Genomic DNA, 27,353 nt, shown 5'->3' with positions numbered 1-27,353 from the left:
GTACCCCCACCCTGTCCAGGTGGTACACTGTGCTGCCCACCCCCTTGCAAACCCAGGTGGTACAGTCCCTGCCCCCACTCTGCACTACCTGCGCCACCCTGCACACCTAGAGCCCCCGCCCTGCCTGCCCACCCAGCTGGCCCCTGTTGCCCTGCCCAACCTGCCCCCTGCCCTGCACCCCCCAGCAATCAGAGGCGAGTCCCTTCCTCCTGGCTTTTATTGTGACTGGCTGGAGAGGGGCGAACATTGCAAGGACCTTGTGACCGAGGACGGACGGTGCCCAGGAGGGGGGGGTGTATGGTACATGGTGGGGGGGTCTGTACAAGAGGTGTGGGGGGCAGGCAGGGGGTGCAGGTAGCACCGCTCCCCCAGCCCTGCCCCCCCATGAGGGGGGCATTCCCTTCTCCCAGGGGGGTCATTTACAGTGGCTATTCACAGTATGTACAGGGCGACCCCGGCCCCACACGGACCGACCCGCATACAAAAATAAAAGCTCTACGGTGGGAAGGGTGGGAGGGGGGATGGGGACCCCCCCAGCCCCCCCTCCAGGGAGGCTGGAGCAGACACATTGATTGCTACAGTACTGTGTTATGGGGGTAGCAGCCCCCAGCCCACTCCCCCCTTGCAGCCCTGGAGGGGAGGGCTGGGGGAACAGGGGCTTGGCATGGAGATGCTTTGGTGACAAGCTGGATGAAGCAGGGTGGGGTAGGGGGGCTTATTATTGCTTCACTCCTAATTAGTGGGGATGCACTGGGGGGGGGGGGGGTCTGGCCCAGACAGAATAGGGCAAGGGCTGCCTCTCCATGCAAAGGAGGGACATGGCTTCAAGAGCTTGGGGGGGAGGTCAGGGCCTGGGTGCCCTGTTGGGGTTGCACTGACCTTTTGCCCCAAGGAGGGGGCCCAGCTGTGGCCTCACCATCCCCCCTCCAAACATCTCCAGCTAGACCTCAGGGGCACTGGGCACCCACTCCCCCTGCCTGCTCCATGGGGGCATCCAGCTGCACTGACTTGGCAGGAATGTGTTCCCCAAGTCCCCTGGTTAAGCCAGGCTGGAGCAGCGGAGAGGGATGTGGGGGACAAGGCCTGGAGCTCCTCTTGAGGGGAGGGAGGCACTGGGCAGGGGCATTCTGTGGGGCAGGGGCTGGGGGCTGCTGGGGGCAGGGATGGGATCTTGGCTTGATCATGAGGCAAAAGTCAGGGCAAACTGGAGAGCTGCAGGGGGCCGTGGGGGGGTGGGGTCAGGGGGTTCCTGCTGTTCTCACTCGTCCCCTGTGGCCGTATTGCCAGGTTTGTGCAAAAAGATGGAGACAGGAAGACTTGGCGGGGAGGGGGGGAGGAGAGGGGCCACGTTGTGGCATGGGGGACAGGGGGTGTCACCCTTGAGAACAGACCCTGCCCCACATGGGGGGGTGTTCCCACTCCAAGATCAATTCTCAGACGCTTCACCACTGCAAAGGGAAGGAAAAGATTAAACCCTCCCCCAGGGACCCCCTCCCCATAAGTTAAGGGAGAAAAAGAGAGGTGTTAAGGGGGTGGGGGGCAGCCCAAGGCACTGCACTGGGTCTGAGGGGACTGCTGGGGTGGGGGAGAGGGTGAGAGAGGTCTAAGTGGCTGCTCCCCACACCCCAGCATCAATCCACACTCAGTTTAAAAATCAGCATCTCTGGGGCTGGACATGGCTTGGGGGTGTGGTTGTTGGGGGGAAGCTGCTCAGGGATCCTCCCAATCCCCCCCCCCCCCCCCAACGCAGGAGCAGGAACAAACCTTACTAACAACTGAAACAAGAAGTGTCCAAAGTGCCAGGGGGCAGGGGGGTCCCACCTCTACAGTTGGCGTGTGTGAGTGCGTGGGCGCAGGCTCACGCATGTGCGTGCGTGTGCGTGTTCCCTTTTTGTCGTGTTCTCCATTTTGGTTTTTTTTCCTGTTTTTTTTTCCTTTTTCCAAAATTTTTTAAAAAAAAACGAAAAAGAAAAAGAGACGATAAAAAACCCCGGAACTGGAACTGGGAACCAGAACTGGACCTAGAACCAAAAACAAGAACCAGAGCTGCAAATGGAACCGGAGCTAGAACCACGTGCTAGAGTCGGAGCTAGAACCAGAATGTGGAACTGGAGCCAGAACCAGAGCTAGAACCAGAGCAGGAACCCGAGCCAGAGGCTAGAGCCCGGAACCGGAGCCAGAACACAAAAAAAACCCATAAAAAGAAAGATCCAGACAGAGGAGAGCAGCGTTGTGGCCTCAGTCTCTGCCCCATGGGCTGGGGTGGGCCAAACCCTGAGTCACGAGCCCCCGGGCTTGGCTGTGTCCTGTCCCGTGTTCCCATCCTTCTCCTGGTCCCCAGGGCCCAGGGGCTCCAGGGCGGTGCCAGGCAGGGGGTGGCTGCACTTGAGCAGGTCTGAGTCCTCAGCCTCGGCTTCCTCCTCCAGTGTCAGCTCGAACTGGAATTTGTCGAGCGTGGGGTCGACACCAGGGCCAGGCTCTGGGGGTGGCGATGGGCTCTGCGGGATCATGCCATGATACCAGTCTCGGTTGTCCTCCAGCGTGTCCAGGATCTCCTGTGCGTCCGGGTGCACCAAGTCAGCCCATGTCTCCCACAGGGGGTGCACGATGTAGTCGATGAAGCCAACCTGAGGGCAGGGGGGAGGTGGTGGATCAGCCAGGGGAGCCTGGATGCCTGGGTCCCACATCTGGCTGCAAGCAGGTCACACAGGGCTTGGGGGCAGACACCTGGGTCCAGCACCCAGATGTGGGCAGGTCACACAGGTCTGAAAGGGTCAGAGAGGCTGAAGGATATGGGGACATGGCCGTGACTGGCAAGATGGAGGCCCCGATCCCAGTCTGTGGGGTCTATATAGCATCCCAGCACCCCTCAATCTCAGCTTGGTAGGTCTGTACAGTGCCTGGGGCCCACATATCTCAGCTTGGGGAGCCTGTACTGCACCCAACATGGCCCTGATCCCAGCCAGGGTGGGTCTGAGCTGCTCAGAGGCCCTGTCCCCCCACCCCTCCACACACACCTGGGACTTCTCCACGGAGGCCGTGTGCTTGTCGCACATGGGACTGATCTCCATGCCGCGCTCCCGCTCCTTGTCGCCTTGCCGGAAGAACTCCTCCATGATGCGGTCCGTCCATTGCCGATACAGCTCCAGTGGCTTTGTGGGGTTGCTCAGGTCCGCGCAGTGCACCATGTTCCTCAGCACCTGGGCCAGGGGCAGGTGTCAGGGGTGCCCGTCACCACCACTCCCCTGCCAGGAGGTCTGGCTGGGAGACCCACAGCACTATCTGGCTAGACTGAGGGGCCGAGGGGAATGTGCATGCATCCAGGCTGTCAAGGGTGGAGGGGGTAGGCCTAATTTTGGGGAAGGAAGGGGGAAATGGGCAGTCCTGGCTGGGTGGGGGTAGTCTCTGAGCCAGCCCCACCTGTATCCGGTCGGTGTAGTTGTCCAGCAGCAGCACCCCTGAGCTTGTCACCTTCTTGGTCTCCACCATTGTCTTGAGGTCGGCCAAGAGGCTCATGTGCTTTGACATGTCTGTGGCCAGGACCTGGGTGTGGGGGAGAGAGGGCAGAGTGAGAGGGAAGTGGAAGGAGACCATCACCCCACACTGTCAGTCTCAGTCCCCCAGCTCTAACCCGCCAGCCTGCTCCTGCCGCACTCCAAGCTGGGAGAAAATTCAGGAGTCCTGGCTGCCATCTCCCCCAGCTCTAACCTGCTAGTCCCACCCCCAGAGCTGGGATAAAACCCAGGCATCTGAACCATCACTCCCCTTGCTTTACACATTATACCCCACTTGCTGCAAGGGGCTGAGGAAAAGAGCCCAGGCATCCAGGACCCCAGCCCCGCAGTGTTCTAACTTGCCAGATTCCTCACCCCACTTCTAGAGCTGGGATTGAACCAAGGTATCTAGGCCCCCAGGCCCCTGGCAGGGCTGCTCCCTCCCAGCTATCAATCTAAACCATATGGAAGAACCTCCAGCAGAGGGAAGTGACCTAGGGTCAGCCCTCAAAACCCACTCCTCAGTGCCTGCTCTGGGCATGGCTGTAAAGCGAGACCCCTGGGGACTTCTGGGAACTGGACCCTGCCTCTTCCTCAGAGAAGCCCTGGAAGGGCAAGGGGGAAAGAGAGAGAGCAGCCAATGTGGTCTCTGACCCAGGCATGGAACTTGCCAGACACTGCTTAGCTTCAGCTACACACTGACTGCCCATACACCCAGGGGGGCACAGGTCTCCCCTACCTTGGTCTCTCCCTGCTTAACAGCACCCCCTCACCATGTCGATGACCATTTTGCGCAGGGTCTGGCGCTGCCGTTTGCTCAAGTTCTGGAAGATGTCGCAGTTTTCCTCCTGCAGCAGTTTGAAGCCCACGGCCAGGTGGTGGTTTTCCAGCACTGACTCGTCATTGTACATCAGTGCCAGTTCCGAGTCTGGGGGGTGCAGGGCAGCGTTGGGGGGGGAAGCTCGGGGGTCTTCTCCCCACTCCTCCTCAGCTGTATGGACACAGCCCCTGCATACTCCCCTGTCCCCAGAGCTCTGGGTTGGGATTCCTGGGGGGTGGGAAGGGTGTCTGGGGAGGGCCATGTGCATAATTAGAGGCCTAGAGATCAGGTCATATGAAGAGAGGCTAAAAAACTTGGGACTGTTCAGCCTGAAGAAGAGAAGAGTCAGAGGGGATTTAGTGGCAGCCTATAAGTATATTAGGGGCCTACATCAGGGCCTGGGGGAGCATCTATTCACCAAGACCCCCTGGGGGATGACAACTTGACACCCATCTTGTTGGGGTCATCTAACCCCAGCAGTCTTTTCTGCCCGGGTGTAGGGGGACTGGACCTGATGATCTGTAAGGTCCCTTCCAGCACCTAACAACTATGAAACTATGGGGAAAACCAGGGTTTCTCTCTGGGGGGTGGGGGCTGCCCTAGCTGGGGGCAGGGCTGCATGCAGGAGCTGGAGCAGGAAGTGTGGCTTGCATGGGGGGGGAGGAGGTGAGTGCACAAGCATGTTCAGAAGTGCATAGAACATTGCACATGTGTGTGTTTGCATGCACAAGTGAGGGCAAGAGGCACAAACGCTGAGGGGGAGCCCCTCTCCCCCCCTTCCAGTACTTACTGGTGTTGATGAGGAACTGGTTGGAGACGCCTGGGTGGTCAACATCATGGATAGCGGCGGCAAAAAGTGCGGCCAGGATCTCCAGATCGGTGAAGACAGCCTGGGGGTAGTAGTGTTTGAGCCCCACCCACATCCCACCTGGCCCTGCCCCTACCTCACCCTCAGTGCCTGTTTAGCCAACACAGACAGGTGGCCTGTGGGAAGGGCCTTGGCCACCTGCCAATGTCCATAGGCTGCCAGCACCTGGCAGCAGCAGAACCCAGGCATCTGGGCCGCCACCCCGCCCATGCCCTCTGCAGAACTGAGATGCAGGACCCACAACCCCCTGCCCAACTTCCTACCCACAGCACCCTGCCCCTCCAGCCCTGCTGGTGCTCTTCACTCCCAACCCGCAGCCCCCCAGCCCAAGCTTGCACGCACGTCGAGGGCAGGGGTGGAAAGTAGGACATGGGTAGACTGGGTGACGTCTGCGGCGTGCAGGCTGTTGTGATAGGCCACATCGGCGTGGTAGTGATCCTCCAGCGTCATGACGTACGTGAGCAGCGTGTCCACCGGGATCTTGAACGTCTTCACCAGCTCCCGCTCCTGGATACGAATAGGAGCCGGGGGGGGGGGAGGGGGGGGGGGGGGCTGTGACCTGGCAGTGTCATGGCATGGGATGCCATGGGGCAGGACAGGCCCCCAGCCCTTCTCTAATCACCAGACCCTGCTCCCCTTCCAGAGCTGGGGCAGAACCCAGACATCTGGGCTCACAGCACCCCCTCCAACTCCCAAACCCACTTCCCTCCTAGAGAAGCCAGCCATCCCGGCTCCCCACCCCACTTCCTCTAACTCACTAGACCACACCCCTTCCTAGAGCTGCAGGGAGAAAACTCAGGTGTCCAGACTGCCATCCTGACCATCAGGAGACCACATCAGATGGGTCCCAGCTCCAGTGTGGGGTGGAGCAGGGTGGGGTGGACTCTGATGGGATGGGATAGGGGAATGTACCTCCCCACTCCCCACAGGCCTAGGCACATACCTGGAATATTGTGTACATGATACAGCTCAGGGAGCGGCTGTTGGAGAACTCAGCCACATGGAAAATGTTCAGGCCCCACTTGTTCAAGTTTTCGAGCTCCTGGGGAGAGGAAGAGCAGGGGTGTGGGTTACCAATGCCCCTCACTCCTGACCTGAAGCCCCCTGAAACCCCCAGCCCTGCTGGTGACCCTTACTCTTGCCCCATAGCCTCCAGCCCTGCCAGTGCCCCTCCTGACTTACAGCCCCATGCATACACCCAGCCCTGCCAGTGCTCCTCACTCCCGCCCTGCAGCCCCCAGCCCTGCCAGTGCCCCTCATTCCCAACTTGCAACCCCCTGCACACACACCCCTCCAGCCCTGCTGGTGCCCCTCACACCTGCCCCACAGTTCCAGCTCACCTTGCTGAGCAGCTCCTCCTGGTCAGTCTTGATGCCAAAGCGAGGAATGCTGGAGTTGCTGAGGCTCGAGCTGTGCGTGAGCTTCTTGACGCCACTGATCTGGGCCATCGGCTGCTGCTTCTTCTTCTTCTCGCGGTCACGGGGGGTCGGCGATGGGATCTCCACATCGTTCTGCTTGTCTGGGGGGGGGCAGGATCAGGACAGGTGAGTCTTCTGGAGCCCTTGTACAAACCCGTGAATGCCCAGATGTGTGAGCAGGTGCACAAACAGGCATACATGCTAGGGCAAGACCCCCCTCTCTTTTCGCCTCCTCACTTCTCAGAGGACCCAAGCATCCAGGCTCCCAACTCTGCCACCTCCACTGCCCACCCAGGGCTGGAGAGAACCCAGGCAGTGGGCCCCTGGCCTGAGAGGCAGCACCAGGAGGGCAGGAGCAGGGCTGGGCAGGGAGGGTGAGGAGGGCTGGCACTGCCCCAGCCACGTAGGCTCAGCTCTGGCCCCGGCCCCAGTGCTCACAAGATCCCATTGATGGCGCTACATCAACATTGACTCAGGCCAGAGGCAGTGGGGGGAATGTGTGCAAGGACAGGCAGGCAGCAGCCCAGGAGGGAGTGTGAGATCATGTTCATGTGTGTGAGAACACAGGTATGTGTGCATATGCACACAGGCAGGGCATCCGTGAAAGCATGTGAAGTGGGGTGTGCACAGGACTTCTCCATGTGCAACAGGATGAGGGAGCATATGCACATGGTGGCACAGCCACTGGGCGCGCATGTCAGCTGGGTGTGTGCATGTGCAGGGGAGGCTGCATGTGAAAAAACTTCTGCATGGAAGAGCACACATGTGTACAGGCATGTTGGGGCATGTGCATTGGGGCACATGTTGGAGAGCAGAGAATGCATGCAGGGGAGGGTGCATGCGCAAGAGGAGCTCTGCCAGACCCAGACAAAGGAGCACAGTGCCCCCCCTCCCCCTGGGTGCTGGAGAGGACCCAGGCCTCTGGTGGCCCCCCCACTCCCATGGGCCCTCACCGAGGAAGGTGCTGGAGATGTACTCGGAGACCTGGTTGCCAGAGCGGCTCATCTCGGACAGGTGGGTCAGCTCACGGTTCAGCATCCTCTTGAACTGGGGGGTGGGGGAGCGGGGTGAGCCAGGCCTTACACACTTCCCCATGAACCCCCATGCAAGCCCCACCCCACCAGCCTGCTCCAGAGGGCCCCCCTCCCCCAATTGCCCCACTAGGCAGGGTTCCCTTGAGATCCAGATGGAGGAGCTGGGGGGACCCTGTCCTGTCCCCTCCTCATGGATGGAGCCTCAGGTCACTGAGAGAACCCAGGAGACCTGCTGCCCCTTCCCCCGTCCCTACATGGCCACAGCCAAGGAGAGAACCCAGGTGTCCAAGTTTTGCATGCCCCCACCTCCAATCACTCCTCTCCCAAGCCAGGAGAGAACCCAGGTGTCCAAGCTCCCCATCCCCCCAGCTTCAATCACTTTCCTCCTCGGTGCAGGATAGAACCCAGGTATCCAGGCTCCCAGCCCCTCTGCTCTGCCCACTAGGTCCCACTCCCCTCCCGAGATGCGGGGTGGGCAGCCAGCAAGTTCCTGTTTGTCCTTGAGGCACAGGCCCCACGGTGACTCATCCTGGTGCTGGACAGTGGCTCGGTGGGGGGGAAGAGGGGGGGACCTGCCTCCCTGCCTTCCCCCAGAGCATTCCCCCAACTCCAGTCTGGTGGGGGAGAGGGGAGGGCTCCTCCTCCTCCTCACCAGCCAATCAGAGCCCTCCGCCCCATCTCCATAGCGACTGGAGTCTCCTTAGCAACTGCCCCATCCTCCTCTCCCCCAGGCTGTAGCCTGTGAGGGTGTTAACCCCTGCCATGCTGCCCACCCCTCAAGATGCTTTAACCCCCACCATGCCTACTTGGGTCTGGGAGCCAGCAGTGTGTGTGGCTGGGGGTGGTGGCAGGGGAACAGACAGGGGTCCCAGCAGATAGGTGGTGCCAGATCCTATTTGCTCCCCTCCCTTCAGCCTATTGGGTCTCAGCCCCCCCTCCCCACGGGACCCAGGCAAAGGTGGTGCTGCATAAGGCCCCCCACTCCTGGCCTGGGCCTGGCAGTGCCAGCCCAGTGCCCCATAGCAGCCAGGCATTAGCTGGGTGTAGCAGGTGAGGAGTTAAAGGGGGTCCCTGCAATGCCCCCCACCCCTCCCACACACAACAAACTATGGCCAACTAGGCAATGGTTCTGGGAGCCTCCAGAACTTGTGTTCTTAGATAGGGGAGTGGGGGCTGGGGTGGAGCAGGGAGGGCTGGGAGCCCAGATGCCTGGGTCCTTCCCTGGCTCTGGGGCTGTGGGGACAGCTGGGCTTGGTGTGGGGCACAGTATCAGGGAAGATGGGGCTGTGAGGCAACAGGTCTCCCCCCACACCCAGCAGTGGACAGCCCTGTCCCCATGTCATACCCCAGCCAGGACTCCTGCCATTGCCAGGCCTGGGGGAAGGGAGTGAGGGGGGAGGAACAAAACAACCCCCAGGAACATGCCTAGAGCTGCAGGAGGCGTGCCTCAAAACCCCCCAACACCAAGGCCCTGGGTGCACATACGTGTGTACACGTACATGCACACACAACAGAAACGCAGACCCACAGCCCTTCTCTCCTACCCCCCACGGACACACACACACTCAAAGACACACTTAGATGCGCACACAGAGCCCAGCATCCCCTGGACAGACATACACACACATACACATACAACCCAGCCTTCCCTGAACACACACACACGCATACACATGCATACAGCCCAACCACTGATGCGCGCACGCGCGTGCGCACACACACACACACACACAACCCAGCCTTCCTTGACCACACACACACACACATGCATGCACACGCGCAGCCCAGCCCCCCCTGGATGCACAGGCACCCTCCAAACAACAGGAGCCTGGACACCCACCTCCACCCCAGCCTATATCCTCCACTCCAGGCCCCACATCCCCCCACCTTGCTCCTGTCCCTGCCCCTGCCTCCAGGACAGCTGGGGACCCACGGGGGCTGCAGGGGCCTCGGCGCCACCGATGTGACATTGTGCAGTCGCTAGAAGGACGTGACATCCCTCCCACCCACCACACACGGTGCCAGCACCACCCCCCCTTCGCTGGACCTTGCCAAGGTCCCCAGAACAACCCTCGGTCCCCCCAACCTACATTGTGCCCCCCCAGCATCCCCTTACCTGATCCCACCAGCCCACCAGCCATGGCTTGGCACAGGTCTCACAGAAGAAATCGACCAGGGGCATCTTCCGCGGGTCTGGGGGCCCCCCCGGCCCCCCTGACGTGTCTCCCTAGCCCCCCACTCACTGCCCCCAGCCGGCCCCCAGCATGGTGGGATTTGGTGGGGGGGGGGGGCAAGGCCTCCCCCCCACAGCGCAGGCCCCAGTGACCCGTCACATGGTGGCAGGGGGCAGGCTGGGGGCCGGGGGGGGCCGTGGCCTGCGCCGGGGGGGATGCCGCGTTGATAGAGGAGCGGGGAGATGCCCACAATGCACTGGGGCACTGGGGGGGGGGGGCTGGACCAGCGGGATGGGGATGCGGCAGCTCCGCCCCCGTCGCCGGGGCAGTGGTCACTGGGGCGACGGGTGCCCCGGCAGCCACATCCTGGCCAGGCCTGGCTCACTGCAGCACCGGCTGTGATGTCAGGGGGGAGGGGCCGCACTGGCAGGGGTGGGGCCTGTGCACTTGGGGGTGGGGGGATCCTCAGGAATGGGGGAGAAAGGGACTGCCCTCCCAGGAGACAGCAAGGCTGGGACATGGCATCCCCCCCAGATATAGGGAGGGGTGGGCCTGGCGGAAGAACCCAGGTGTCCTGGCTCCCAGGCCCTCCCTCCACCCCCTTGCTCTGATCCCCCAGCCCTCCTGCCCTCCCAGAACTGAAGAGAACCCAGGCATCCGAGCTCCCAGCCTCCTCCCCTACCTGGTTCGAAGCCACCCTCCCTACTCTAACCCCATCCTAGATTCCACTCCCCTCTTATAGCTGGAGAGAACTCAGGCATCTGGGCTCCCAGCCCCCTACTCCCCCACCATGGCCTGGGCATCAGGACCCTTCAGCTGGGTTGAGAATCCATGTGTCCCATGGCACATCCAGACAAGCTGTGCCCCAGCCCCACTGGTCCCTGAACCAGCCACAACCGCCATCTCCAGTACGGGGTGCCACTGCCCCTTCCATAGCCTCCCCCAGAAGGCCCCTGCCCCAAACCCTGCTGTAAGGGGGGGCTGTTTCCATGCCAATATGCACACACAAGCAGTCATGCCCCTGTACATGCAGTCAGGAACTTACACACGGAGTCATGCCCACACATGCCCTCAGACCTTTGCACATGTCCCACCCCTGCACACTCAGCAGCAGGTGCCCACACACGCACATGCACACATGCACCAGGGCTTGTGGGCTCTTGACCATGGAGGGGCAGGGCACACGCATGCCAGGACACCCCCACAGGCACTGTTCCACATGCCCGGCTATGCAAGTTCCCGACCTGGGATCCCACTGCTACCACCCACCCCAGGTGACCCACAATACAGTGGGGCTGCCTGCACTGCCCCTCTGCCCTGTGCCCACCTTGTTGGAGGCCATCTCGCTGACGGAGCGGTAGGTCTGGATGGTTTCCAGCTGGTCCAGGCACCAGTCTAGCTCCTCCAGTGTCTCCTTGGCCAGCTGCTGGTACGTCTCCTCTGAGTGGGGGGGCAGGGACCAGTGAGGGAGGGTTCAAGGCGGGGGGGTACGGGGGCAGAGGCTGCCTCCCTGCACATCCCAGCACAGTGAAAATTAACTGCATGGGGTGAGGGGGCACCAAAAGGTGCCCCCCCCCACACTGGGGTGACCCAGGCCCAACCAGGGAGGGGGGAATGGGGGGATTAACCCCTTGTGACCCATTACCTGACAGCGTGGCCTTGCAAACAGGTGGCTGGCTGCCCACGGGCGACCTCCTGCGGGGAACGACATGACCTCAGTGCCTGCTGGTCCCCCGACTCCCCGGCAAGGCACACGGGATGCCTCTGCACTAGGGGGCACTGGGTTGTGGGGGGACAGTAGAGGCCCAGCTCCTGGGGTGATCTCAGGGTAGCTCTGACAGATTGGGAGTTCCCGGGGGGTGGGGGTCACTCACTTGCTGGTTGTGGGTGTGGGCACATTGGCCAAGATGGAGAAGTTGCTCCGGACGCTGCGCAGACTGGCCAGTACCTGCAGGAGGGGGTGGGAGATCAGTGCTGGGGGGCAGGGCAGGGGCAGGGCCCCCCTGAGGGCTGATACCCCTGTTGCTTGGCTCCCCCACAGGCCCTGTGGCGCTGCCACTCCCACCCTCCGCGATCTTCCCACCCACCACCCTGACCTACCTGGGCAAAGGGGGTGACGATAAAGTCCTCAGCGTGGCTGTGGGGGAAAGAGAGGGGGTCAGTGTGGGGTGGGGGGAGAGCTGGGGGGGGAGAGGCTGGGGGGGGACTCACGCATCACTGGTGATTGAGGAGTTGCGGGACATGGTCTTGGGGGACATGTCATAGTCGCTGTCAGAGCGGTACAGGAAGGACTCACGCCGCTGGCTCTGTGGGAAGCTTGGGGCCAGCACCAGCCCTGGGCTCGCCTGCGGCTCCAGTGGGCTCCGGCCCCCCCACGGCCCATTCTCTGACTCCAGGCTGGAGGAAAGAGAAGAGGTGAGAATGGGTGAAATGGTGCCCCTCACTCCTGACCCGTACCAGGGGGTGCCCCTCACTTCAGACCTGCAGCCACCATCCCAGTGGGTGCCCCTCACTCCTGACCCCCAGCCCCCAGCCGAGCAGGTGCCCTTCACTCTCGATCCACAGCCCTCTGCCATGAACTCAGTGTCCCTCACTCCCAACCCGCAACCCAGTGCCAGCCCAGCTCTGCGGGTGCTTCACAAGCCCGTTCACTCCTGCAGGCCTGCTCAGAGACGGTGCAGCACAGACCCCTCCTGCCCTCACTTGGGGGGACTCCTTCCCCTCCAACTGCTGCTCCCTGGGAGGAGCCAGAGGGGTGCTACCCTGCCCCCCCAGGCCAGGGCCCATGGGCAGTGGTGGTGCCCACTCACCTGTGGGGGTGCAGCGAGGTGCAGGGCAGGGCCATGGAGGGGGGAGGGCCTGGGGGGTCATGGGGTGGGGGGGGATCCCGTGGGGCCCAGCCCAAAGCCATGTGGGTGCCTGGCCACCCCCCAGCTGTGCCGCATTGGGCTCTGCGCAGGGCGGAAGTGCCCGTGACCAGGCAGGAAAGGGCCGGGGAGCCTGGCCGTAGAGCACGGCTCCCCGTCCCCAACGACAGGGCCCCCCAGGGCCGGAGGCCGGGGAAAGCACCCGGAAGCACCTGCTTCAGGGCTTCCTCTGCCCCAGGACCCTTTCGCTTTCAGTTGCAGCAGAAGGAAAGCAGCAGTCCCAGGCCTCAGCCCCCCTGTCCTGCTCCCCTGGCTCCGCCCTGCCCCCCTCAGCTCCGCCCCCCCAGGCTCCCCGCCCCGTGCACTCAGGGTCCTGCCTTGGTGCCAATGGGCCCACAGCGATGGGGTCTGATATGGCCTGGCATGGCTTCATTCCTGAACTGCAGCCTCCTGATGTCTTAGCCTTGCCACTGCCCATCACTCCTGACCCACAGCCCTCACCTCACTGGCCTCAGGGCTATGTCCTCATTAGCAAGGCCTAAGGAGGCCTGGACCAGGGCCCTGGGTTGTAGTTATGACCAGGTGGATTGGAGTCGCCCAGCAGAGGGCAGCAGCGCATGGTCCTTTGCACCTGCACATGCAAGCCTGAGGCACCTGCACCACCTCACACGCACGTGTCACCCCTTTCCCTTCCCTTCCCTTCCCTTCCCTTCCCTTCCCTTCCCTTCCCCATGTGCTCACACATCCTGGCCCAGCTCCCTCTTGTGCAAACTCCCTCTCATGCAATGAATCCAGCATTGGTGTGCAAGCCCGGCACATGCACACATGAAACCATTGCACACCCAATGTGCCAGCAGCGACTGCATGTGCAAGGCTGGGGCACACACCTGTGCCGGGCAAGCCCGACACATGTACACATATATGTGCAAGCTCAGTGTACACATATGAGGGTGCATACAACCCCTCTTATGCACATGTGTGTATCTATGCACACCCAGGGAGGCGCTGGGTGGGTAGGGGGAGAGCCGGGGGCTGGGTTGCAACTCTCACAGGAAGCCCAAGGCCCCGCCCGGGTCTCAGTGTCTGTGGCAACAGTGACATCAGCATGCAGCCTGAGCCGGCTGGTGTGTGCATGTGTCAGTCACGGGCCATGCAAGATGGAAGATGGAGGGGGCTAGGAGGGGCCCAGCCAAGGGATGTGGGGGACTGGGCAGGCTCCACTGCTCCCCTCCCCCTCAGGATCGCAGCTGCCCCCTCCCTGTGCCTCAGTTTCTGTGTCCAAGCTCCATGGAACAGGGGCTGTTTGTGCAGTGCCTGGCATGGCTCCTGCCAGGGGACCCTGCCCACCTGAGCTGCTGCACCTGGGAAGAGAGAGGCCTTGGGGTGGGGGGGGGCAGCACCTGCTCCTAGCCCCCACCCCCAAGGCTCCAGGTGTTTGCATGACTCAGGACCCAGCATTAACCCTTCATCTGCTGCTGCCTCTGCCCACAGCTGCCAACTGCTGCCACAAGGCGGAGGGAGACCCTGAAGAACTCCCCCTGCTATCCCCCTCCAAAGACAACGCTGGGACAGGCCTGCCCAGCAATGGGAGCGGGGGGGCATGGCTTGGGACTTGCAAGGTCAGGCACATACATACACTGAATGTGCATAGCAAGGGGGCACATGCAAGGCACATGCTTGCACATGCTCCATGCCCACTCAGCTGGGACATGAAGAACACACATACACACAGCACATGCATGATGCATGCACACATGTGCCTCACAGGTGTGCCAGGCACGCGCACACAGCACATATGTGATACACATGCACAGATGTGCAGGGTGCACGCAGCCCCCACCATGCATAGAGCCTGCCCAGTGCCCCCTCCTCAGCCTGGGTTTCTCTCCAGCTGTGACGTCAGCCGGAAGGGGGTGCTCTTGGAGACACCAGGGCACAGACCGGGAACACTTGTGGTCTGGCCCACCCCCAGCTAAGCCTGTTACACAACCCCTGGCGCACCGCATGAAGCTGGGGTGGTGGGGGGGGGGGGGCGGGAAGTCTCAGGCTACTTTGGGGCAGGGAAGGGGGCTGTAAACTGCTGTGGCCCTTCCCTGCTCCCCCACAGGGAAACTGAAGCACAGGGGCTGGTAGTTGTGGGGGTGGGGGGGTTAGAAGCCCAGACACCTGGGTTCTGTTGATGGCTTTGGAAACCATGTGGTTGCCGGGGCACAACCCAGGCATCCTGACAACTCCTCCCCAATATACTCTTACCCTGCCCCCCCCCCCCAGTCCCAGAGTGGTGAGAGAACCGAGGCATCTGGGCTCCCAGCCCCCCCTGCTCCAGCACTCTCTTCTCCCAGAGAATCCAGATCTAGGTCCCACCAGGAGCACCACCAGGAGTGCTGGCCTCAAGGTGACCTCTGGGGGGGTGAAGGGGGGGCGCTGATGATAGACAGGACTCCTACTGGCCACAACTCCCTGTTCTGGGGAGCCAGGCCAGGCCACGCACACGCGTGTTCCCACTTGTACACACGCCGCCTGCATGGTGAGGCATATGCAGGGGGTGCTGAAGCAGTGGGAATGTGGGGGGGGGCAGGGGGGCCAGGGCGCAGCTGGTGCCAGTGAAAGCCACTGGCGTCAGGTACGATCAGCTTAGCACAGCCCTGACAGCTCTCGGCCTTGTCCCTAGCTGCTCCACAGCAGCACGGCCTAGGGGGGAGTACAGAGCCTTCAAAGGGACCCTGGGCAGCCTGGGATAGAGAAGGAGCCCTGCTCCTGGTCTGGGGAGGGGGTCAATCCAGGGCAGTGCCCAGGGCAGGAGCCAAGACTCCTGGGTTTTCCCCCTGGCACAGAGAGGACCCTGGATCCTAGTGGTTAGAGCAGATGTGGGCAGGGGGCGGAAGTTCTGTGACCTCCCCTGGATGCTGTGGGTCCCCAACTATGCCTCAGTTTCCCCCTCTGTGGTGGGGGAAGCTTCTTCCCCAAAGTCTGCCCCCCCCCCGAACCTGGGGCATAAGCAAGACACCCCAGGCTCATCCCAGTCACAGAACCCTGGCATTGGGGTGGTGGTGGGGGGGAGGGTCTTGGTGGTACACAGGGTAGTTTGGCAAGTGCTTATTCTAGGGAGGTGTGTATGGGTGTGAGGAGAGAGGGTGGTGCATGCACACATGCATGTGTATGTGCACAAGCATGTTTTCACATGCAGCAGCATGGGGTTCTCTACCAGTGGGCACATTGCCCCTCTGCATTTGTGTATGTCCGTGTGCATGTTCCTGGGCAGGCAGGTGTGCATGGGGGTCATGGCCTGGCCCAGGCACAGGACTGGGGTTATATATAGCTCACGACTCTGGTTTCCAGCCTGACCTTTCCCAGTGAGCCCACCTGCTCCTGGCTGGCGGAGACAGGCAGGGAGCAGAGCCAATGGTTCCCCTGGCAACCCTTTGCACACGCATGTGCCAGCCCCTCCAGGCCAGGGGATGAGGCAAGCAGGGCGGTCCCCAAGGCTTCATCCCCTCAAGGGCTCCAGCCAGGCAGCTCAGCACCCTGCCCCCAGTCCCAGCTGCAGTCACTCATGAAAATCCCTTGCACGGGGCATGCAATGTCCTTGCACAAAGCAACACCCCACAAGCTCCCAATGTCCTCGCACAAGGCAGCACCCCTCAAGCTCCCAGTTCCACTCACCATTGCCCTGCCCCTGGCACATGTGTGTGCTCCCCTCTACACTAGGGCAGGAGGAGGGAGGGGGCAGCAGGGCTTTGCCCCCCAATCCCTACCACCAGCTGCCAGGCCCCCCAGCCCCATCCAAAGCGGCAGCGGGGAGCAGACAGGGAGGGGGCGCAGCAGCTTGGGAGCCAGGCCCGGCACCCACCTCCACGCCTTGGCCAGGCGGTGCCGCTCGATGTCGGCGTCGCTGAAGGAGAAGTGCATGGCGCCGGGCGGCCCCAGGCGGGCCCCGGGCCGCGGGGACATCGGGCCTCCGGGCCGGGCAGGCTGCGCCCCGGGCGGCCCCAGCGCGTCTCCGGCTCCGGCAGCAAAGCTGGGAGGGTATCGCGGGGCGGAGCCGGGGCGGGGCACACAGCTGCCTCCCCCGCCCCCGGAGAACCCGGGCGTCCGGGCCCCCCTGACTGCCCCCGCTCCAAAACCGGGAGAGAACCCAGGAGTCCGGGCTCGGAGCGGGACCGGTGTCTCGCTCTGCGGGGACCCAGGAGTCCGGGGCTGGGGGCAAGGGGTTGCGGTAGCCGGCGGGGTCCAGCCAGGCTCGGCTCCGCTTCGGCTCTTGGCAGCCGCCAGGCGCGGGGGTGAGTGCGGCGAGGCCCGGCCCGGCCCGGCCCGGCGGTGACAGCACATCCAGGACCCACGGGGGACCGGGCGGGGCCGGGTGCGGGGCCACGACAGGGTTAACCCCTTCGTTTCTGCCCGGGGGGGGGCATGCAGGGCACGATCCCCCCCGGGACCTCTCCTCGGCCCCCGGGTTGCCCCGCGCCCGCTCGGGGAAACTGAGGAAGGAGCGAGGAGGCCCCGGCCCCACGCCCCCCTCGCGCGGCAGCGAAGCTGGGCAGAGAACCCAGGCGTCCGGGCTTCAGCCCCTGAGCACCCCCCGCTCCCCACTTGCCGGGGGAGAACCCAGGCGTCCCGGCTGCCAGCTCCGCTGCTCCAACCCCCTGGGCACAGCTCGGCGGAGGGGGGGGGAGCAGGGCAGCGACGGACAGAGCCCAGGAGTCCGGGCCCGAGTTAGGTGAAATGTGGGTCCCACTGGCTGTTCTGGGCACCGGCTCTGCGTCCCATCCCGCCAGAGGGCTCGAGGGTCAGGCTAGGACCGGGGCTGCGCTGCCCCCTGGTGAACGTCATCCGGTATTGCACAGGGCTTAGCTCCCGCCTTTGCAGCAACACAACACCCCACCCGCCACTTAGCAGCAACAGCGAGCCCCCTGCCCTTAGCAGCAACACCGGGCCCCCCTGCCCTTTAGTAGCAATGCTCGGGGCCACCCCACCCCCTTAGTAGCAACACTGGGGTCTGCCCACGCCCTAGCAGCAATACTTGCCCCATGCCCCCTTAGCAGCAACATTCTGGGCCACTTGCCCCTTACAAGCAACACTGGGTTCCCCACCCTTTAGCAGCAAGGCTCAGGGCCACCCCGACTCCTTAGCAGCAACACTGGGCCCTCTGCCCCCTTAGTAATAACACTTTGGACCACCCACCACTTATTATCAACACTTAGGGCCACCCCACCCTCTTAGCAGCAACACTGGGCCCTCTACCTCCTCCTCCACCATACCCCACAAGAGCACTGCCCAGGTCATGTGCCAGCTGGGGAGGAAGATTAATCCCCTCCAGCCCGATAGAAACCCCAGACCCACCAAGGCCCACAGCTGTCCTCCTCCCACCCACTATCAGTCCTGATCTCCTAGGCGCTGCAACATCCTGCCCTGTCCGGGCCTCAAGCATGATAAGCTGGTGGGTGAGGACATGCGGGGAGGGGGAGGAGGAAAACCCCATACCCGACCTCCCACTCTCCTCATTTCCCCGTCTGTCTGTCCATCTGTCCCCCCTGCCCTGCATGCCCATCTCGTGCCAGGTGCTGCATGGTCCAAGGTGGGAAACTGAGGCACAGCTGTGGGGATGGAGGGGGGAGGGAAAGGACCTAGGTGTCCCAGGTCCCAGCTACTGATGTTGGTGGGACTGCTGGCACTAATGTGGGGCAGGGGGGAGGCGGGACAGTCCAGGGCTCTCAGCTCTCTGTCCAGACCTTTTATGGTAGACACAGCTGCTCCACATCTGGACCACCCAGGCTGGGGGAGGGGAAGGCAAGGCCACAGCTCCCAGAGCCAGCTGGGCCTAGGCAGCTGCCTCTGGCATCCAGGTCTCATCTACCCAGAGAGGAATGGACCCTAGGCCAGAGCAGGGGGGCTGGGAGCCCAGACACCTGGGGTCTCTCTAGCTCTGGGAGGGCAGTGGGGTCTGGGGGCTTGGAGCAGGGTCCACTGGGAGCCCAGGCATCTGGGTTCTCCCAGCTCTGGGAAGGCAGTGGTGTCTAGTGGTTACAGTAGTGACCAACTTCCCCCTTTCTCTACGGCAATGTCATGCTGCAGCCCATGGTTTTCCCTGCTGGGTTCTCAGAGGGGCAGTGGATCTCATGGGTTAGGGGTGGGGGGCCTGGACACCTGGGTTCTTTCCAGCACTGGAAGGAATGGGGGTGCCTGGAGGGTGAGAGTAGGGGGCCTGGGAACCTGGATAACTGGGTCTCTCCCCACCCCAGCACCCCGGTGTGCCCCACTGAGGACCCTGTGGGGGAGAGGGGGCTTAACCCTTGGCTGCCCACACCTGCTCCTTACCCTCCCCTCAGCTTGCGGCCGTGCTCCTGGATGCTCCGGTTGAGCCGCAGGCGCTGGAGGAAACTGGAGGAGCCACCAGGGAAGAAGATGGGCGAGCGAGGTGAGTGGCAGCCTGAGCCGCGCCGGGTGAGCGGGGGCTGCCCAGACCCGGGGCTGGGGCCAGGCAGGAAGGCATCCTCGTCTGTCTGGGGCAGCTGCTCCAGCTCTGGGATCTGTGGCAGAGCCCTGTGTTTGCCTTCCTGGGCCATGACTGTGCCAGCACCGGGTAACAGGGAGCACTACGGTCAGGGCAGAGGCCCAGGCTCTGTGGGCACCAGGGAGTCACCGGCCAGGAGGGGCACCGAGCTCTGCCACAGCCTGGCCCTGCCTGGGATCCCGCTAGCCAGGCCCAGCCCAGTCCAGCTCAGCCCAGTCCCTCCTCCTGGCACCAGTGCCCGGCAGCTTCCTTCCCGCCTGCTCTGTGCCCTTGGGCAGGACAGGACTGGGCTGAGCCCCCACAGTACAAACACAAGCAACCAGTCAGCACCATGGGTGCCGCCTGCTCCACCGCCCTGTCCCGCCTCCTGCATGGGGCCCTGCCCAGCTGTGTCTGGAGCCCTGTGTGCATGTGCATGCATGTGTGTGCACGGCATGTGCGTCTATTGCGGGGGGGATGGGGAAGGTGAAACAGGAACCACGGGTCAGGCCCCTTCCTGCCTCAGTTTCCCAGCTGAAAGGATGTGACCCTGGCCTGGAAGGAAAGGGCATGGGGGAAGGGATGGGAAGGGTGGTGGGGACAAGGACCCCTCCCATGTGCCAGATGGCCTGGACTCAGCGGGTGTGGAGGATGCCCCCTGTGCCTCAGTTTCCCCATGTCCCCTGCTTCTGGGTGCCACCCCGCCCCCCGCCACACACACAGGCTCTGTGGGGCCTGGAGGGGGGTCAAGGAAGCTACTGTAATGTGTGTAGTAGCCACCCCACCCTCGCCTGGGCTCCCAGCCACCAGCCACTTCCTTCCTCCCAGAGGCCATGGGGGTGGGAGTATGTCTTCCCCAAGCGCCCCCCCCCCCGCCCCGACATCACACTAGTCTATGGGGATGACAGTGATATCAGCCAGCTCCCAAGGGCAGCAGCTGTTTGGGGGGAGGGGGAAGAGGGGGCCCTGATCATGTGTCCCTGCCCCCAATCTGTCTCTCTCAATCTCTCACAGCCATGGAATTAGTGCAACACCAGTAGCCCTTGCACAGCCATTGTACTTGTGCATGACCCAACACCCTCACACTAAAGCATACCCCAACACCCTTGCACAGCCGTTGCATCAGTGCATGTCCCAGTAGCCTTGCACAGCCATCACACTCATGCATACCCCAGTGCCCTCACATAGCTGTCACACTAGAGCACACCCTAGTGCCCCTTGCACTGCCCAAGCAGCCTGTGCCAACCCCTGACAGCCCCCAGGAAACACTCGGAGCCACCTGGAGCCAGGCTGAGATCCAGAGCCACCTGGGCTGGGGCAGCTGTGCACAGGGCCTAAGTGTCTGTATAAGTGGGGGAGAGGGGCAGCTGCCCTGAGCCTAGCCAGCCCCTCCTCTGGGTCCCTGCTCCAAGCAGCACCAATGGCCCCCGGGGATAGATGGATGGACTGCCAGACAGATGGGCTAGAGATGGAGTTTGGGAAAACATCCCCAACTGTTGCTTTTCAAATGCGGACAGACCTGACCCAAACCAGCTGAGAATGCAAATATATGCATGCACACATACATGCACACCTGCATACATGCATGCCAAGGGTCATGTTGGAAACATCTGTCCTGGGGGGCCTAGTGGAGCAGCCATGGACAGAAGGTGATGGGACACTCCCCCCTCCAGTCCCACCCGCCTTGCTAGGGTGGGAGCTGGGTGGCTGCAAGGAAGGGGGAGGGGGGGGTCTCGGTGTGGCCCCATGGCAGCTGTGGCAGTGGCAGCGGGGGAGGGGTGGCTGCAGGGAGGGGGTGCAGCTGCGTCAGAGGCTGAGTCACCAGTAGTAAATTTAGCACCATGAAGGCTTGGGGGGGGAGGGGGGGGGGTCTGCAGATAGAGGGCTACGGCCAGGACACCTGGGTTCTCTCTCCCATCTGGGAGAGGGCCGAGGGTCCCCTGGGTTGGAGCAGGGGAGGCTGGGAGCTGCCAGGACACCTTGGTTCTCTCTCCCAGGTGGGCAAGTGGTATCCACCAGCTAAGACAGGAAGGGGAGGCCAGGAAGCCGGGACACCTGGGTTCCATCCCTTGTTCCACAGCCCCAGTTTCCCCCAGGTTCTCCCCACCAGGTTTGTTTGTTTACTGCTGCATCTATTTATCCTGGGCCTGGAAAGCACCAGATGGGGGAGGAGGTGGCAAGAGGCCTGACAGCCATGTGAGCGTGTGCAAGCACATGGGGAGCCCGGGCCCCTTGTTGCCATCCCATTTAGTGCCAGGGAACAGCCCATTCCAAGTCCCTCCTGACCACCTGTACCAGGCAGGTACATGTGTGCCCATGCACATGGGCACACATGCACAGCCCCCCCAAAGCCAGTAGGTATGTGTACAATACATACAGACATGCTTGCCCCTCCACCCCCACAAGCAAGGGCACTCATGCACACAGACACACATGCACAGGCCCCCAGATCAGCTAGGTGTGTGCATACATGCCCAGGCACCCTTGTGCAACCCCTGAGCAAGTGCACACATACAAACACACATCCAGCAGCACACATGGGTGGAGGGGCTGAGGCACAGGGCAGTGCAGTCAGGCCCTGGGGAATGCTCCTCCCCAGAGCCAGCTGCAGCCAAGTGGTGACAGGTCAAGCAGGACAGTTGGGCACCAGAGCCCCTGACACTGTCTAGTCCAGCCCAGCTCTGAAGGATTTAAGTCCCCAAACTCCCTGCCCACAAGTGATGGGGGGCCCTGAACCCCCCTGGCAGGAGGGAAGATAGCCTACTGCCCCACTCCCACTCCCCCAATCCTAGGAGCCATCCCTCACTGGCAGGGCACCTAGCATGGCTCAGATGCCCCCCACCCCTCCCCACCAAAAGAGAGCACCAAGGCCCTGATCCTGGCTGGGGGGCATCTGTTGCCAGGGCCCCAATCCCAGCCAAGCCACATAGCTGCAGCAGTGGCTTCCCCCAGCCGTGCCAGGCCTCCATCGATCCTGCTAATGAAGAGTCCCCATGCAGCAGCTCATCCATCTTCATTATGGGGCTACAGCTGCTGCGGCCCTGCCTGCAAACAGCAGTATTCCGCTGCCGGGGCCATCTCTCAGGGTAAACTGAGGCACAGGGCAGAGGAAGCCCCCCTCCCCAGCCTGGCAAGGGAGGTATCAGAGCTCCTGGGCAGGCACCAGCTCTGTGGGGGCTGTGCCTTGCCAATTAGCTTGTGCATGTCATTATGCAGTACCAGCACTTCACTTTGCACTCCAGGTGCTCACCAGGCTTCCCTGCCCGGGGGAGATGGGGACACCTGGGTTCCCCTGCCAAGGCCCCTCCTCCTCTCTCTGAGCTCCCAGCAGATGGCAGATGTACAGCACCGGGCACCACACAGCTCTAGGCATGGCAGCATGGGATATCTAACAGCTCAGTGCAGGGATGGGGGGGACCAGGACCCCTGGGTCCTTTCCCTGCTCTCCCCACAAGCCAAGAGATAATATGCTCCTCTCCTTTGTGCCTCAGTTTCCCTATCTGGAGGGAGGCAGCTCCACCTTGATGTTTGGGCTCTCAGACCCCTACCTTGCCCTCACCCACTAGACCCTGCTCCTCTCTCACCCCCCAGGATAGAATGCAAGCATCCTGGATGCAACCCCTTCTTTTCCTGACTGTGAGGCAAGAGCCAGGGGCAGGACCCAGGAGTCCTGGCTGCTGGCTCCCCCCTCCTCCACTCCCCTCCTTACGCTGGGGACAGAACCCAGGGGTCCCTGCTCTAGCCAGGTCCCACACCTGCCCAGGGCATAGGGCCACCTTTTCCATCATGCTTGAGCTCCGTGTCGCCGCATCAAACCTCCCCACTTCCCTGCAGCCATGATGACTCACCCACGCCAGCTTCCCAGAGCCCCCAGCTCCATGCTGCGGTGCTGGGGCCCACGTGAGTGCTACCTTATTGCTATAAGGGTCGTGACACCCCCCTCATCTGTGGCTTTGGTCTGGAGCTGCTCGCCTGCCCAGATCCTTTGCCCCCCTGAAATGTGGCTGCTTCTGGGGCAGAGCAAGCAGCTGGCAGCGAGCATGAAGAGAAGGCCCTATCCCACCAGGCAGTGCCCCGGCACCTGGCAGGCCAGGGGAGCACTACACTCTATTCCCACCCCAGACAGAACCCAGGCATTTTGCCTCCCAGCCCTTCTGCTCCATCCCACCAGCCCCTACTGCCTCCCACAGCTGGGAGAGAACCCAGGCATCCAGGCAGCTCTCATCCCAGACACCCCTACAAAGTCAATGCACACACACTTGCCTGTGTCCTGTCCCCTGGCCCCAGCACAGAGCATGGCCCAGACACACGAGCCACCTGTGGCCCTGGAGAGGAAGCTCAGGTTAGGGCAGAGGGTCCATGACAGGTCTGGCACATGTGATGCATCCGGTTATTTATAGCCCCCACCCCCCAACCTCCCTGGCACAAGCACTGGGAGAGGAAATTGCTTGTCATGCTAATTGCTACATTCACCGGCACCAGGGACCAGGGGAAATGGGAAAAGGAAGCATGTCTGACCATCTGCCAGGCTTCTGCACCTCCACCCTGCCCCCAGCCAGCACTGGTGGCACTGCACCCCCACCCCCTCCTCCCCTCCAGCCCCGCTACCATCAATCCCTACACCAGAGCCCCTTGGGGCTGGGGCAGTGCTGGACTGGGGATGGAGGTTCCTATGGTGCTGGGTGGCAGGACAGGGACATGGCCAAGGCTGTTGAGATCGGTGGCAAGGCTACAAGGTTCTCAAGCCTGTTACCCCTGCCTCAGGCCTCTCCTCTCCATCACCACTTAACAAGCTCTCCCATCCTCTGCTCATTAACACAGCATGCCCAGCCACCAGCCATTAGCCCTGATAGCCCGACCCCCTGAGCCTCATTATCTGGGAGCCAGGGGCACCCCACAAGGTGTTCATTAGGGAGCTGGGGATTGAGATGAAAGGACTGCAGATCTGGGATTGGCGGGGGGGGGGGGGGAATAGGATAGGGGCCATGCAGATAAATGCTTTTGCTGGTAGCCAAAGAGCCACACTGAGGCAAGTGCCAGGGCTTCTGCTCTTCGTCTGTGCAGCCCCGGCACAGGGGGTACATGCACACACATGCACCCTGTCCTAAAATCCCACTCTTGGGCAGGGCCCTGCAGCAAGATGGAGCATGTGCACGTGTATACATGCAGCTCCGGCCATAATGGCATACATGGGCCTGGGCACAGACTCAGGCTTGCCTTGGGCTCCTCTCTGCTGTGGGAGAGGGGAGGGTGGTGGGGCTGGTGCTGCCTGCCGAAAGAGAGGCTTGGTAAACAGGCGCGGAGTGAGTCAGAGCTACCGGCTCCACTCCGGCTTGGGCGCCGGCTCTGGCTGCCAGTGGGTTCCAGAGCGGGGGGAGGGGACCAGAAAGTGCCAACTGGCCTCACTCTGGAGTCAGGCCCTGGCTCCATCTACACGGTGCTCTGGGCAACACACATACATATCCACAAGCCATTGCACACACATGTACATGGGGTAGGCAGCCACAACCCTCCATGGCTGGTGGGGACACAGAGCAGGGATAGGTGGTACTGTGGTGGCCACCCAAGGCAGCCCTAAGGCCGCTCAACCCCGTGGGGGCCATGTACTTGCCTACTGGAGTTGCACCAATTCACCCCTCCCCACCAAATCCAGCCCCAAATCCCCCCTCCCCAGAGGTTCAGGCAGACATACCTATGACCCAAGTGTTAAGTTACCCTGGGGTAACCAGCTCTGGGGTATCTGCTTACTCCAGGCTGAGAGAGCCTGGGGAGGGGCGGGGAATTGCCCCGGCACTGCAGGGATGGAGCTGCTTTAGCAACCCGACGCTCACTCCCACTCCCCCCAGCCCTATCCCAATCCCCGTTTAACCAGCATTCACATGCCGTCTGTCCGCCCCCATGGCACCAGGCCCTGAGGCAGCAGTGTGCCCTCCCCCAGCAGCATCCAGCTCTGTGGGGCCATCTGCAAGAGGCACATCCGGGAGGGCAGCAGAGCCAAGGGGTTAGAGTTGGCAGCCAGGACTCATGGGTTCTATCCCTCCTGCTCCTGACAGCAGGATGCTAGAGAGGGAGGGAAGTCTTGGCATGGAGAAACACCCAGCAGAAGGCAAGAGGGGAGTGGTGCAAATACAGACCGACTAAGAAGCTCCCGTGAGTCACAGCCGCTCCAGCAGACACCAAAGGTCAGCTGTCCACAGCCAACAACCTTCGTCAGCTTCACAGCCTGTGACAGAGCCTAAACTGACTGCCGGGACCACTCTGCATGGTTGAAGGGGTGAGAGGGGAGAAGAATGGCTCTGAGTGAGACCTCGGAGCTGCTAGAGATAAGGCCAACGGGCAGAAACAGCTCCCATTGGCCCAAAACACTGGGTCAGGTACTCCCAGGCACTGTCTGCTGCTACCCAGGAGAGGAGAGGGGAAGCCCTTGGGCACCAGACACCAAGGTGCCCCTTTCCCCTCTGCAGGCCTGGCACCACCATTAGAGCCAGGCAAGAGGATGGGGGCTGTCCATGGGGTCCAGCTTGGGCTGGGGGCCTTTGACAGACAAGCTCAGGTGGCACCAGGCCTGACCATCCACCTCAGCCCTACTGGGGACACTGGTTGGCTCATGACAGGGAGAACCCAGGGCTGCCCAAGCTTGTGGGCACAGGCAGTGTCCTTGTCCCTCATGGCCAACAGGGGAAACTGAGGCAACTGGCAGCATATGGACTCAGCCCCTGGTCACCTCCTGGGTTTTGTCCCCACCAGGCCAGAAGAGACCATTCCAGCCCCCTCCCAAGATCACAGTGCCACTCCCTTCCCCAGTGGAGAACCCCACAGACCCCTCACATCTGCTCCAGCCCAGTCCGCCTGTGACGGAGTCAGGTGGGGGTGTCCAGAGAGCAGTGGCTGGATGGGAATCCTCCAGCCTCTCAGGAGACATGAAAGGCTCAGGGCTTTGTTAGCACAGAGGGTACCTGGAGAGGATGTGGAGAAGCCCTTGTCTTGCTCTAGACAGGAGTTAACACAGCCAGCTCCCAAGACTAGCCCAGAGCATCCAGTCAGTCATGGCCAGCACGCCAGTCCCTGCATTCCCCAGGCAGTGGGACATGTGGCCAAGGCAGGTCAGCATTGGGAGAATGACCCCCTGCAGCACGGATGCATGTGGGGGTCAACTAACTGCTGGGTCCTGGAGCTAGGTGACCACAGGGAAGCCCAAAGCACTGGTGATGGCAGGGGACAGACAGTGCTCTGGAGCTGGCAAGGTCTGAGAAGGGGGCTCTCCCAGGCCACTGCCAGCCCCTCCTCCCCCTGCTGGATGAGACCGGAGCAAGACAGTGGCACTCTGCCACTGGACCCCTGTGAATCCAAGCAAACCTGGGCTGGGTCAGCCGCAGCCACCAGGCCCAAACCCTCGATGGGGAGACATGGCAGTGACACATGGCAGATGGACGGAGCCCCCATGTGCTTCACTGAGCACTGTGCTCCCAAACCTGGAGGTGGTGGAGGCCCAGAGCCCCCAAGACATCGCAGACACATGTGTGCCCCCCCCCCGCCACAGCCACGTGCCCAGTGCCCACGCTACTGCACCGCAACTGGCTGTGCCCAGGCTAGGGTGGGCCATGCCGGAGCCCAGGGGAACCCCCCATTACCCAGGCACCTACCGCTTAGCCCCGCCATGGGCGCCGGCACTGGGGGTGCCCTGGAAGGAGGAGGGCCAGGACATACGGCACTTCTTGAGCCCCGGGCGGTCGGTGGCATCCAGGGCGTCGGCCCGCTCCATGGGCCGGTGCGGGGGGCGCCCGCGCTCCGTGTCCGAGTAGCCGCGCTGCTGGATGCGGATCGGCGTCCGCGGCTGTCGCCACAGGTGCTGCGGGGGCTTGAGCGTGGCGGGGCCAGGCAGGGACAGCGACAGGCTCTTCCTGGCCGCCACCGGCGGCTCCATAGCGGCTGCGGCTGCGGGCTCCGGGCTCAGAGCCGCGCGGCGCGCCGGGACTCCGGCTGCCCGGCGCCGGGCTCCCGCTGCATGGCCCCGGCGGGAGGCGGCGGCGGGCAGGGGGTGGCGGCGGCGCCGAGTTCCGCAGCCCGGAGGGGACCCCGCGCGCCGGGGGCTGGGGCGGGGCGCGGCGGCGGCGGGCGGCCCGGCCCGGGGGGCAGCATGGCCCGGGCGGCTCTAGGCAGCGAGCGCCGCGCCCCGCATGCTCCGGCC

At 62.7% G+C, this 27,353-nt stretch overlaps 1 protein-coding gene across 3 annotated transcripts; it reads right to left on the bottom strand.

Moving 5' to 3' along the window:
* Positions 1 to 199: 199 nt before the first annotated feature.
* On the bottom strand, positions 200 to 27,353 carry PDE4A (phosphodiesterase 4A). 3 transcript variants are annotated; one of them, XM_059732229.1, is made up of 15 exons: positions 26,809 to 27,353; positions 12,020 to 12,205; positions 11,909 to 11,945; positions 11,683 to 11,756; positions 11,454 to 11,503; positions 11,136 to 11,248; positions 7,554 to 7,647; positions 6,523 to 6,701; positions 6,126 to 6,224; positions 5,525 to 5,689; positions 5,105 to 5,204; positions 4,268 to 4,422; positions 3,421 to 3,543; positions 3,018 to 3,200; positions 200 to 2,627 (listed from the first exon to the last, which is right to left on the bottom strand). In XM_059732229.1, the coding sequence occupies exons 1-15, from the start codon at positions 27,087 to 27,089 to the stop codon at positions 2,280 to 2,282; spliced, it is 2,187 nt and encodes a 728-aa protein (XP_059588212.1). In that variant the 5' UTR covers positions 27,090 to 27,353; the 3' UTR covers positions 200 to 2,279. The 3 variants fall into 3 exon arrangements, with proteins under 3 accessions (XP_059588212.1, XP_059588214.1, XP_059588211.1); XM_059732231.1 differs by lacking the exon at positions 26,809 to 27,353 and adding an exon at positions 18,991 to 19,436; XM_059732228.1 differs by lacking the exon at positions 26,809 to 27,353 and adding an exon at positions 16,526 to 16,663.

Source organism: Alligator mississippiensis, chromosome 8 (assembly GCF_030867095.1).
Source record: "Alligator mississippiensis isolate rAllMis1 chromosome 8, rAllMis1, whole genome shotgun sequence".
In the NCBI taxonomy this organism is placed as follows: Eukaryota; Metazoa; Chordata; order Crocodylia; family Alligatoridae; genus Alligator; species Alligator mississippiensis.
This window is presented reverse-complemented; position numbering and strand designations above follow the sequence as displayed.

Coding starts and splice junctions, on each gene's coding strand:
- PDE4A (XM_059732229.1), bottom strand. CDS start 27,089: ATGGAGCCGCCGGTGGCGGCCAGGAAGAGCCTGTCGCTGTCCCTGCCT. Junction 11,504..11,682: donor CCCACACCCACAACCAGCAA/GTGAGTGACCCC, acceptor CGTTCCCCGCAG/GAGGTCGCCCGTGGGCAGCC. Junction 2,628..3,017: donor CCTCCGTGGAGAAGTCCCAG/GTGTGTGTGGAG, acceptor CCCTGCCCTCAG/GTTGGCTTCATCGACTACAT.